This window comes from Mobula hypostoma, chromosome 18 (genome assembly GCF_963921235.1).
Source record: "Mobula hypostoma chromosome 18, sMobHyp1.1, whole genome shotgun sequence".
NCBI classification, from domain to species: domain Eukaryota; kingdom Metazoa; phylum Chordata; class Chondrichthyes; order Myliobatiformes; family Myliobatidae; genus Mobula; species Mobula hypostoma.
The window spans coordinates 4268558-4280818 of NC_086114.1; the positions used below are offsets into that span (position 1 = coordinate 4268558).

Here is a 12261-nt window from a genome sequence, read left to right on the forward strand (position 1 = left end):
ATGGAGCATACGGATCTTGGACCTCCAGAAAGTGTCCATAGCAGGGGTGAGTGATAAGTTTGTGGCCTAAGGTAGAAGGAGATGAGTTATACAGCTCTCGTTACATGCGCATGCAGTTCAACTCTTTGAGTAATTATGCAGAAAGTTTGAAGTTAATAACTCATCAGTGATGATTGATAAGTATGTGGCCTAAGGTAGAAGGAGATGAGTTATGTATGTAAAGCACTTTGAATCTGCACCTTTATGTATGAAAGGTGCTATGTAAATAGTTATTATTATTATAAATGGTCAATCATCGAATCCAATGAAATTAATATTAAAAATTGTTAGTTACAAAAACAAAAAAGACTGAAAACAAATGACATTAAACTAAAACGGAATAATGAAAAAAGAAATGTATCTTTCAAAAGGCTGAGCAAGCAAGGGCTTTTCTCTTTTAAAGAGGGATTAAAGATAAAGATTTTAAAGTTAGGTTTATTTGTCACATGCACATACAGTGAAATCTTTCTCTATTTCATCAATAACCAATGCATTCCGAGGAGTGTGCCATGGTGACATAGCCGTTATCACCAAGCTATGACAGTTCGGAATGTTCCAGAGTTCCAGAGTTCAGAGCTCAGTTCCGGCGCTGTCTGTCAGGAGTCTGCACATTGTCCCTGTGAACCACACGGGTTTCCTCCGGGTGCTCCGGTTTCCTCCCACAGTCCAAAAAGACATACTGCTTGGTAGGTTAATTGTTCATTGTAAATTGTCCCATGATTAGACTAGGGTGAAATCGGTGGTTTGCTAGGTGGTGAGGCTTTTTGGGCCAGAAAGACTAGTTCCGTGCTGTATCTCTACATAAATAAATAAGTATATTGTGCTGGGGGCAGCCCGCAAATGTCGGCTCACTTCTGGCGCCAACATACCATGCCCACAACTCACTAACCCTAATGCGTACATCTTTAGAACGTGAGAAGAAACCAACACGGTCACCATGAGAACATACAAACTCCTTACCGAAAGCGGCGGGAATCGAATTTCGATCAGTGATCACAGGCACTGTAAAGCAATTACGCTAACTGCTACGCTACCCTGCTGTGCTTCTTTGGAGCAAAGGAGAATGAGAGGTGACTTGTTGGAGGTCTATAAGGTGATAAGAGGCAGAGAAAGAGTGGACAGTAGCACCTTTCTCCCAGAGTGGCAATGGTTAATCTGAGAGAACATAATTCTAAGTGTGATTGGAGAAAAGTATACAGGGGATGTCAGAGAGTAGTGGGTGCAAGGCATGCACTTCCAAGGGTGGTGGGAGAGCCTGATACAGTAGGGACATTTAAAAAACTCTTAGAAAGGCACACAGATGATAGAAAAGTGGAGGGTTATGTGGGAGGGAAGGGTTAGATTGATGTTAGAATAGATTAAAAGCTTACCACAACATTATGAGCTGAAGGGCCTGTACTGTGCTATAATGTTCTATCTTCTATGTTAACAACTATTTGTAATTTACCAGTATTATTTTTCCAATGCTCTTATCTCCATTGACTGGGCAGTTAATGTAGCTGTTGACATGTACATCAAGGTGAAGTAAGTACCTGTCTCAATCTGAAATCTATGCTGAGCTAGATGAATCAAGCAAAGACACCACATCAGCGCAAAGCTATTAAAGCTTTGGGCATCAGAGTTCAGAGTTCAATTCCGGCATCCTCTGTAAGGAGTTGCTGTACATCCTCCCCGTGGAATGCGTGCGTTTCCTCTGAGTGCTCCGGTTTCCTCCCACAGTCCAAGGACATACCGGGTAGGAGGTTAATTAGTCATTGTAAACTGTCCCATGATTAGTTTAGGGTTAAGTCAGGATTTCAGGACCTGTTGGGAAGGTGCAGTTCGAACAGCTGGAAGGGCCTATTCCATGCTGTATCTCTAAAAAAAAGTATTAAAAATAAAGTTTGGCAGTTTGGGTGTGCTATAGCACCCCAGTGTTTCTGCAGTACATGTAGAATACAGGGATTAATTTGTGTACGCTGCCTGTGTATATGTGTGCCTGTATGTGTGTGTATATCTGCATGCATGGTTATGTGTATGTGAGCATGTGTTTGCAGACTCCCAGTCACAAACCGAATTATTCCATGTTACAATGGTTTTTAACTCCGCCATGGTCAGCCCCAAGCCCGGCTGCGAAAGGAGCAGGGATAGTTGTGAGGCTAGCAACCCCATCCCATAAAAACTCAGAGCTGCAGCAACACGAGCAGAAGCTCCAAAGACCTCATCCCTGAGAGAGAAAGAATCTTCGTCTGGAAGATGTTTGTAGTTGAAAGCAGAAGCCACAAGGCTAGTCAATCTACTATCTGCCCAAGAGAGAGGACTCAGGCGAGCTGCTGATGGCGGCCTAGGCCCCAGCAGGGGTGATAGGCTTAAGAAGAAAATGACAATGGCTTTTAACTGCAGTCTGTTACAGATTTAAAGACAAGCCTTGGATAACATTATCTTCAAAGTCCATTTACCTCAAAATTACAAAGCAGGTCTCTGAAAGCGCTCAGGTTCTGGACTGTTGAGCTTCCTTGGCCCAGCTCGACCGTTCCAACTATGGTCAGCACAAGCTGAAAAATCATGGCATTTAACAACCGGGCCTTCTTTTTCAGCAGCAGAGCCAAGATCTGTATGGAATTTGAAGAGTTAACTGTGATCATCATTGTATTGGAACAATTGACAATGAATGCAAATGAGTCAATTACTGTAAAAATAAAAACAAGAGTTTTTCATAAATGAAATATACTGTCTGTTCTTAATTCAAACTATTTGAACTTTCATCTTTCTATTTATGGACCAGTTTCCTGCTTTTTGGTTTGGTTATGTTCAGAAGGTTGGCAAGGAGTGATCTCATTGAAAATTAGTGAATATTGAAAGGCCTAGATAAGAGTGGATGTGGAGTGGATGTTTCCTATAGTGGGAGAGTCTAGGACCCTGCCTGAGTATACAAGGATGTCCCTTTAGAATAGAGATGAGGAATTTCTTTAGCCAGAGGGTGGTGAATCTGTGGAATTCATTGCCACAAGTGGCTGTGGAGGTCAGGTCATTCAGTATATTTAAAGCAGAAGTTGATAGGTTCTTGATTAGTCACAGTGTCAAAGAGAGAAGGCAGGAGAATGAAGCTGAGAGGGAAGTTTAAGTTTAAATTCAAGTTTGTTGTCATCTGATTGTACATATATACAACCAAACACTCCTCATATGTTAACCCTTTCATTCCCGGTATCATTCTCATGAACCTGCTCAGGACTCTCTCCAATACCAGCACATCTTTTCCCAGATAAGAGGATCAAAACTGCTCACAGTACTCCAAGTGCAGTCTGACCAATGCCTTATAAAGTCTCAGCATCACACTTTATATTTGAGTGCTCATGAAATAAATGCTAACATTGTACTTGCCTTCCTTATCACTGACTCAAACTGCAGGTTAACCTTTAGGGAATCCTGCATGAGGGTTGCCAAGTTCCTTTGCACCTCTGATTTCTGAATTTGCTCCCCATTTAAGAAATAGTCTACACCTTCATTCCTTCTTCCCTATGCTGTATTTCATCTGCCCTTTCTTTGCCCATTCTCCTAATTCTCGTAAGTCCTTCTGCAGACTCCCTGCTTCCTCAACAGTACCTGCCCTTCCACTTATTTTCATTTCGTCCACAAACTTCAAAGGTTCAAAGATTCATTTTAGTATCAATGGATACAACCCCGAACCTCTTGGACAAACAGCCACCTTTGTGTTAAGGGCCAACTTTGCCAGCAGATTTAGAGCTGCTGTCTCAGTCACACTCTGCCTCTTGGAAAATGGTCAATGTTGTTGAAGTGATCTGTCCCCTGACAACCACAGAGGGTGGGAGTGAAGTGGGGAGGCGGGGGGGGGCTTTTCACAGAGGGCAGCAATGGTGGTGGTGGTGGTGGCGAGGAGAGGAACACGATCATACAAGCAGTGACCAGAATAATGAAAAGTAAATGTACCTTTTGAAAGACTGAGAGGCATGGGGGGCATACTATGTTGGCACCGGAATGTATGGCGGCACATGCTGACTGCCCCCAGCATATCCTTAGACGTTAGCGCAAACAACACATTTCACTCTACGTGTGATAAATTAATCTGAATGTATGGGCAGGTGGTGTGGTCTGAGAGTGGAGATGTCGTGTAGCAGCCTGATCAGACCCCTGTGAGAAGCTGCAGTACTGCGGTCACAGATCGAGGTCTGGGGACTGAACGTTCCCTGTCCGGAAACCTACGTATGTGATGAGATTATTAATAGATTAAAATGTCTGCAGGGGATTGATGAAAGTGTGATATCCCAATGTTATACAGCTTGTGTCTGAGGTGTTTTCTGTTGAACTGGAAGTTACAACAGAGGTTGTAAGTCATGACTTTTTCATCTGATTTCTGTTGGCAACTATATTCTGGGCACAGCACACACTGGTTGATGGGGAAATGATATCCTCATTACAAGTCAAGAAATTGGTATAACTTCACCCGACACTGAACTTCAACAGGAAGTGGGCATGAACACTTCGAAGAAAATGAAGAAAATAATAATTTATACACACGTTTGCATAAAAATGTAGGCATCAATGGGTCTAGTCTCTCAACAATGATCCTTGTCAATCCTTCCTTGATTTGACTTTCATTGTGTGTCATCAATATCCACTACAGGTTATGCAAATAATTTGACTACATTATATTTATAAGATTATTGTTCAAAATCAACTGATAAACTTAGATCATCATTGACTTTCAGAAATGTTCTAAACTTTGATGATCAAACATCCATGAGAAGATTTCAAGCTCTAGCATCCAATATAATCATTTCTAAATTGGTCACTTTACCCTGTAGCCTTTAATGCGTCGCATCTCTTGTTCGCACAATGTACTGCTGTTCAGAACAGAAATCAGAACTTTAATAGCTGCATACATTTCACCATCATCGGATGCCATGGCAACCAAGCCTAATATCACAGCGGGACCACCGAGGGATTGTAAACAGTTGGCAGCAGGATTGGAAATGAATGTTCTGACTCCTAAAAGATAAATCCAAACAGTTCAGTGCTCACACATCATGATCCTCAAACCAAAAGTTTAAATGCAACGATGTACAGAAGTGGAAAATAAATTCTAGAAAGCACTCAGCAGGTCAGGTAGCACCTAAAGAGGAAAAAACAGAAAACGATGCCTTTTCATTTTGAGATCCAGTTCAAGGTTACTGACTAGTCAGATGGTGGTTATCTTTTCACAAATGTGACTTGAATTATCTGCTTCATTTACAAAGTTTCTAACGCTGACAATGCTTTACTTTCAAATCTTTTCAATTGATCTTCTCAAGGGCTTGGAATAGAATTTAAAGGGATTAAAATTCCTCTTTGTTCTCTAGTATAAAATGCATGTAGGAATCATAACATACGGAAAAAGGATATTTAGCTCAACTCTTCCAGACCAACCAAGGTGCCCACCTAAGCTACTCCCACTTGGCCCACATGCCTCAAAATCTTTCCTATCCCCTATATTTATCCAAATATATTTTAAATATTGTTACTGTACCAGCCTCAATTAATTTCTCTAGAGGCTTGTCCCATATATGCACCACCCTCTGTGTGAAGAAGTCGCCCCTCAGGTCCCTTTTAAATTGTTCCCCTCTCACCTTAAACCCAAGACCTCTAGTTTTTGGTTGTCTTTCCCTGGGCACATTCACCCTATCCATGCCCCTCATGACTTCATACACTTCCATAAGGTCAACCCTCAGACTCCTACAGGAGTTCAGAATTTATAACTACACTCATTGCATAGAATTAGTACACAAGAACCTGAATCAGAATCAGGTTTAATATCACCAACATATGTCGTGAAATCTGTTGTCTTTGCAGCAGCAGCAACATGCAATACATAATAGAAAAATTGTGAATTGCAGTTATACTTTATACTTTATTGTCACCAAACAATTGATACTAGAACGTACAATCATCATAGCGATATTTGATTCTGCGCTTCCCACTCTCTGGATTACAAGTCGACAGTAAATATTAAAAATTTAAATTATAAATCATAAATAGAAAATAGAAAAATAGGAAGTAAAGTAGTGCAAAAAAACCGAGGGGCAGGTCCGGATATTTGGAGGGTACGGCCCAGATCTGGGTCAGGATCCGTTCAGCAGTCTTATCACAGTTGGAAAGAAGCTGTTCCCAAATCTGGCCGTACGAGTCTTCAAGCTCCTGAGCCTTCTCCCGGAGGGAAGAGGGACGAAAAGTGTGTTGGCTGGGTGAGTCGTGTCCTTGATTATCCTGACAGCACTGCTCCAACAGCGTGCGGTGTAAAGTGAGTCCAAGGACAGAAGATTGGTTTGTGTGATGTGCTGCGCCGTGTTCACGATCTTCTGCAGCTTCTTCCGGTCTTGGACAGGACAACTTCCATAGCAGGTTGTGATGCACCCTAGAAGAATGCTTTCTACGGTGCATCTATAAAAATTAGTGAGGGTTTTAGGGGATGGGCCAAATTTCTTTCGTTTTCTCAGGAAGTAAAGGCACTGATGGGCCTTCTTGGCTGTGGACGCTGCTTGGTTGGACCAAGTCAGGACATTTGTGATATTGACCCCGAGGAACTTAAAGTTATATATATACATATTATTGCAATTCATGTTTTTTTCTCCCTGCTATCCAGGCTCCTGTACTTCCTCCCTGATGGTAGTAATGAGAAGAGAACATATCCTGGGTGATGAGGGTCCTTAATGAGGGATACCACTTTTTTGAGAACATGATAAACAGAAGCAGAAATAGACCACTGGCTCCTTGTGAGTGCTTCAACATACAATAAGTTCATGATGATCTTTCACCTCAGCTCCACTTCCCTACATTAACCCAACATTTAGAATTGAAGAGCATGGAAGAAGCTCTTTGCCCTAATTCATTTTTGCTGGCCGAGATGTTTGTCAATATGAATGCTACTTGCCTGCATTTGGCCCATACCCCTCTAAACCTTTTCTATCCATGTACCTGTGTAAATGTCTTTTGAGCATTGAAATTGTACTCATCTTTATCATTTCCTCTGACAACTTGTTCCATATACCCATCATATTCTAAATGGAAAACTCTACCTCACAGGTCCCCTTTGAAACTTTCCCCTCTCACCTGAAGCCCATGCCCTCGTTTAAGACCACACCACCTAGGGAAATAGACAGTGACTTTCTACCTTAAACATCTGCCTTGAATCCATTGACTGAACCTCCACAGCCCTTGAGTAGACAATTCAAAACATTCATCTCCATCTGGGTGAAGAGATTTCTCTCACTTCTTTCTTTAACAGCTAACAGCAAGGTAATGATGCAGCTCTATAAAACCCTGGTTAGACCACACTAGGAGTATTGTGTTTTGTCCTGGTCACCTCATGAGAGGAAGGATGTGGAAGCTTTAGAGAGGGTGCAAAGGAGATTTACCAAGGTGCTGCCAGGACTAGAGAGTATGTCTTATGAGGGTAGGTTGAGTAAGCTGGAGCTTTTCTCTTTGGAAAGAACAAGGATGAGAGGTGACTTGATAGAGGTTCATACGATGAAAAGAGGCACAGATAGAGTGGATCAAGTGATTCTGTTTTTTATTTGTTCTACTGTGAATGACTGCAAGAAAATTACTCTCAGGGTTGTATATGGTGACACATATGTATCTTGGTAATAAATGTACTTTGAAATCATTCTGTCCTGAGCACTTTCAATCTCTCGCAGTTTCAAAGGCACCCTTTAATTTCTGACCACTGAAGTGGATGAGCCCACAGTATAACCCAAGTGTCGAGGAATAGAGTGAGAGACTGAAAGTGGATATAGTTCATCTTCCCAAATCCCCCTTATCCCGTCTCAGTGGGAAACTGATAAGGAAGGCCTCTGTCAACAGTTTAATTGGGTGACAGATCTGAGAGCAGTTTTCTCTGGGAAATCAGCATGTATAGAAAACTGTCAAACAAAAAAAGTGCTGCAGTTGCTGGAAACCTAAAAGAAACACAGAAAATACTGGAAATACTCTGCAGGTTAGGCTGCATCTGCGGGAAGAGAGATAATGTCAACAATTCAAGATAGTCAGAACTGAAAAGGAGACAAAAAAAAGCTTAAAATGTTGAGCTTACGAGGGGTGATTGATATGTTCGTGGCCTAAGGTAGAAGGAGTCAATTTTAGAAAACCTAGCACATTTATTTCTCAACATAGTCCCCTCCTATATTTACACACTTAGTCCAGCGGTCGTGGAGCATATGGATCTGGGACCTCCAGAAAGTTTCCATAGCAGGGGTGATTGATAAGTTTGTGGCCTAAGGTAGAAGGAGTTCAGTTATACAGCTCTCGTTACATGCACATGTAGGTCAACTGTTTGAGGGATTATGCAGAAAGTTTGAAGTTAATAACTAATCTCCTTCTACCTTAGGCCACGTACGTATCAATCACCCCGATGAGTTATTAACTTCAAACTTTCTGCATAATCACTCAAAGAGTTGACCTGCATGTGCATGTAACAAGAGCTGTATAACTCATCTCCTTCTACCTTAGGTCATGAACTTATCAATCACCCCTGGCCTAGTACACTTTCTGGAGATCCAAGATCCGTATGCTCCACGACCACTGGACTAAGTGTGTAAACGTAGGAGGGGACTATGTTGAAAAATAGATGTGCTAGGTTTTCTAAAATTGTCTCGTTCTACCTTAGGCCACAAACTTATCAATCACCCCTCGTATTTCTCATCCCACAGATGCTGCCTGACCTGCTGAGTATGTTGAATGCAAGTGGAAAGCTTTAACATTTAAATTTCACAGGTCAATGTTGGTTACAGAATATGTAAACTACAAAATAACTTTATTATCAAAGTATGTATAGGTTACCATATACTACCCTGAGACTTGTTTATTTGCAGGCATTCACAGTACAACAAAGAAATACACAGAATCAATGAAAAACAAACACACTGACAAGCAATCAACATGCAAAAGAAGACAAACTGTGCGAATAAGTGAGCGAATAAATGGATAGATAGATAGACCCTGCATTGTGGATCATTAAAAGGGAGTCAGGGTTGTGGAATCAGTTCAGTGTTGAGGATAGTGAAGTTAAAAAGCCTGATGGTTGAGGGGTAATAACTGTTCCTGCACCTGGTGGTGTGAAAGCCTAAGGCTCCTGTATCTCCTTCCCAATGGCAGCAGCGAGCAGAGAATATGGCATGGATGGTGGGGGTCCTTGATGACAGATGCTGCTTTCTTATGGCAGCTATCCTTGTAGATGTGCTCAATGGTGGCGAGGGTTTTGCCTGTGATGGACTGGGCCGTATCCACCATTACAGAGGACAATGCCACAAAAATAACGAATTCATGACATATGCCGCTGATATTAAACCTGATTAGAAACTTAGAAACATAGAAAATAGGTGCAGGAGTAGGCCATTCGGCCCTTCGAGCCTGCACCGCCATTCAGTACGATCATGGCTGATCATCCAACTCAGAACCCTATACCTGCCTTCTCTCCATATCCTCTGATCCCTTTAGCCACAAGGGCCATATCTAACTCCCTCTTAAATATAGCCAATGAACTGGCCTTAACTGTTTCCTGTGGCAGAGAATTCCACAGATTCACCACTCTCTGTGTGAAGAAGTTTTTCCTCATCTCGGTCCTAAAAGGCTTCCCCTTTATCCTCAAACTGTGACCCCTCGTTCTAGACTTCCCCAACATCCCGCATCTAGCCTGTTCAATCTCTTTAGAATTTTATACGTTTCAATCAGGTCCCCCCTCAATCTTCTAAATTCCAAGAGCATAAGCCTAGTTGATCCAGTCTTTCATCATATGAAAGTCCTGTCATCCCAGGAATCAATCTGGTGAACCTTCTTTGTACCCCCTCTATGGCAAGAATGTCTTTCCTCAGATTAGGGGACCAAAACTGCACACAATACTCTAGGTGTGGTCTCACCAAGGCCTTGTACAACTGCAGTAGTACCTCCCTGCTCCTGTATTCGAATCCTCTTGCTATGAATGCCAGCATACCATTCGCCTTTTTCACTGCCTGCTGTACCTGCATGCCCCCTTTCAATGACTGGTGTATAATGACACCCAGGTCTCGTTGCACCTCCCCTTTTCCTCATCGGCCACCATTCAGATAATAATCTGTTTTTCTGTTCTTGCAACCAAAGTGGATAACCTCACATTTATCCACATTAAGTTGCATCTGCCATGAATTTGCCCACTCACCTAACCTATCCAAGTCACCCTGCATCCTCTTAGAATCCTCCTCACAGCTAACACTGCCGCCCAGCTTCGTATCATCCGCAAACTTGGAGATGCTGCATTTAATTCCCTCGTCTAAGTCATTAATATATATTGTAAACAACTGGGGTCCCAGCACTGAGCCTTGCAGTACCCCACTAGTCACTGTCTGCCATTCTGAAAAGGTCCTGGTTATTCCCACTCTTTGCTTCCTGTCTGCTAACCAATTCTCTATCCACATCAATACCATACCCTTAATACCGTGTGCTTGAAGTTTGCACACTAATCTCCTGTGTGGGACCTTATCTAAAGCCTTTTGAAAATCCAAATATACCACATCCACTGGTTCTCCCCTATCCACTCTACTAGTTACATCCTCAAAAAATTCTATGAGATTCGTCAGGCATGATTTTCCTTTCACAAATCCATGCTGACTTTGTCCGATGATTTCACCGCTTTCCGAATGTGCTGTTATCACATATTTGATAACTGACTCTAGCATTTTCCCCACCACCAATTCTGATTCTGATTAATATTCAGATACGACTGCAACCAATGAAAGTGATCAAATATTAGGATTTAGATAAGATGAGCTGGTGGTTATTGGCTTTGTTGTATAATTGTGATGGGCATTTTATATCCAGGTGAACAAGTAGACAAGGCCTCGGTCAGATGGGTCATTCGCAGGCCCTCACTACTGAAAATACATTAGCCCTGGGTGGTCACATAACAAGTAGTCCAGGTTGTTCACACTCACAGCACAGTTCAGCTGGAATATGCAACTTTCTGACTCAGGCAGGATTGCTACCATTGAGTCAGGCCTGCACCACAGGGCAATATAACTGGAAACATTAATATTAAAAGTGCTATAAATTCATACATGCCAGAGTAAAGTATTGACATAGTTTGTTTTTTTAATTAAAGGATTTTCTCAAAGGGGAATAGAACGCATTGTAATTACCTCAATAAAATAAACCTTTTCAAAATATTTCAGCAGAAAGACCTAAAAGGTCCTGATGACTTGTTTGTAACAGAATGCTGTCACAGTCGGGGGTAAATAATGATACAGAAATTAGGCAGTGCAATTTGTCCAGGCCCTCAGCCTTTAGTGGTTCCACTCATTAGGATCTGCATCCAGGGACCATTCACTTGTGCAGGGCGTTTGGGGCTGTGGTTTGTCACCTCATTTGAAAGACAAAGGGAACTATTACCAAGGACTAATTACTGCAATCAAATAAATAGTTAGGATTATCTTCAAAACAATTCCCTTATCAATCTCTGCAAGCTCTTGGGCTCTCGTCAATTCTTCAGCAAGACTTTTATACCAAACCGCTTGTTGATACCCCATATCCATCCTGATGGTAATAATGGTAGCAGAGAGCCCGAGTGACAAATTAGTCCAGATTCTTCGTCAACGTTGCCACACTGAAATGCATTTGTACTTATCAATACAAATAATAGAAAAAACGTATGCGTGGATGAATTTCCCTAGGCATGATTGCGCCTTCACAAGTGTTCAAATAATAAAATCAGCATTTTCTTACATAAAAAAGAGTAATGTTTTTAAAAATTACTTGCATTTACATAATGGCCTTCACAGCTCAGGATATTCCAAAATAGGCCAAACAATCAGGTATTGTTTGAAATACCTCTGTTGTAATGGAGGTAATCAGACATAACAAACTCCAGCAAGAACAACTTGCTCTTCTTTAATAGATCATGGAGTAATACAGGCCCTTCGGCCCACAATGCTGTGCTGACTTTCTAACATACGCTGGGTTCAATCTAATCATTTGCCCTCACACATTACTCCATTTTCCTTTCACCCATGTGACAGTCTAAGAGCCTCTTAAATGTCCCTAAAGTTTCTGCCTCTACCACCACCCCTGGCAGGGTGTTCCACATATTTCCCACTCTCTGTGTAAAAAACTTACCTCTGACACCTACCCCGCCCCCCGCCATACTTTCCTCCAATCATCTTAAAATTATTCTCCTTCATTTTAGCCATTTCCACCCCGGGAAAAAGCATCTGGCTGTCCACT

General features: G+C 41.9%; 1 protein-coding gene across 2 annotated transcripts in view; it reads right to left on the bottom strand.

Annotated features, from left to right (window-relative positions):
• wdfy4 (WDFY family member 4) overlaps positions 1-12261 on the bottom strand; it is a 351254-nt gene that overhangs the window by 233498 nt on the left and 105495 nt on the right. For both annotated transcript variants that reach the window (XM_063070340.1, XM_063070339.1), the window contains exons 23-24: positions 4835-5025; positions 2478-2630 (exon numbers count right to left, since the gene is read on the bottom strand). In XM_063070340.1, coding sequence (XP_062926410.1) covers positions 2478-2630; positions 4835-5025 — 344 coding nt within the window. The remainder of the gene's footprint in view (positions 1-2477; positions 2631-4834; positions 5026-12261) is intronic.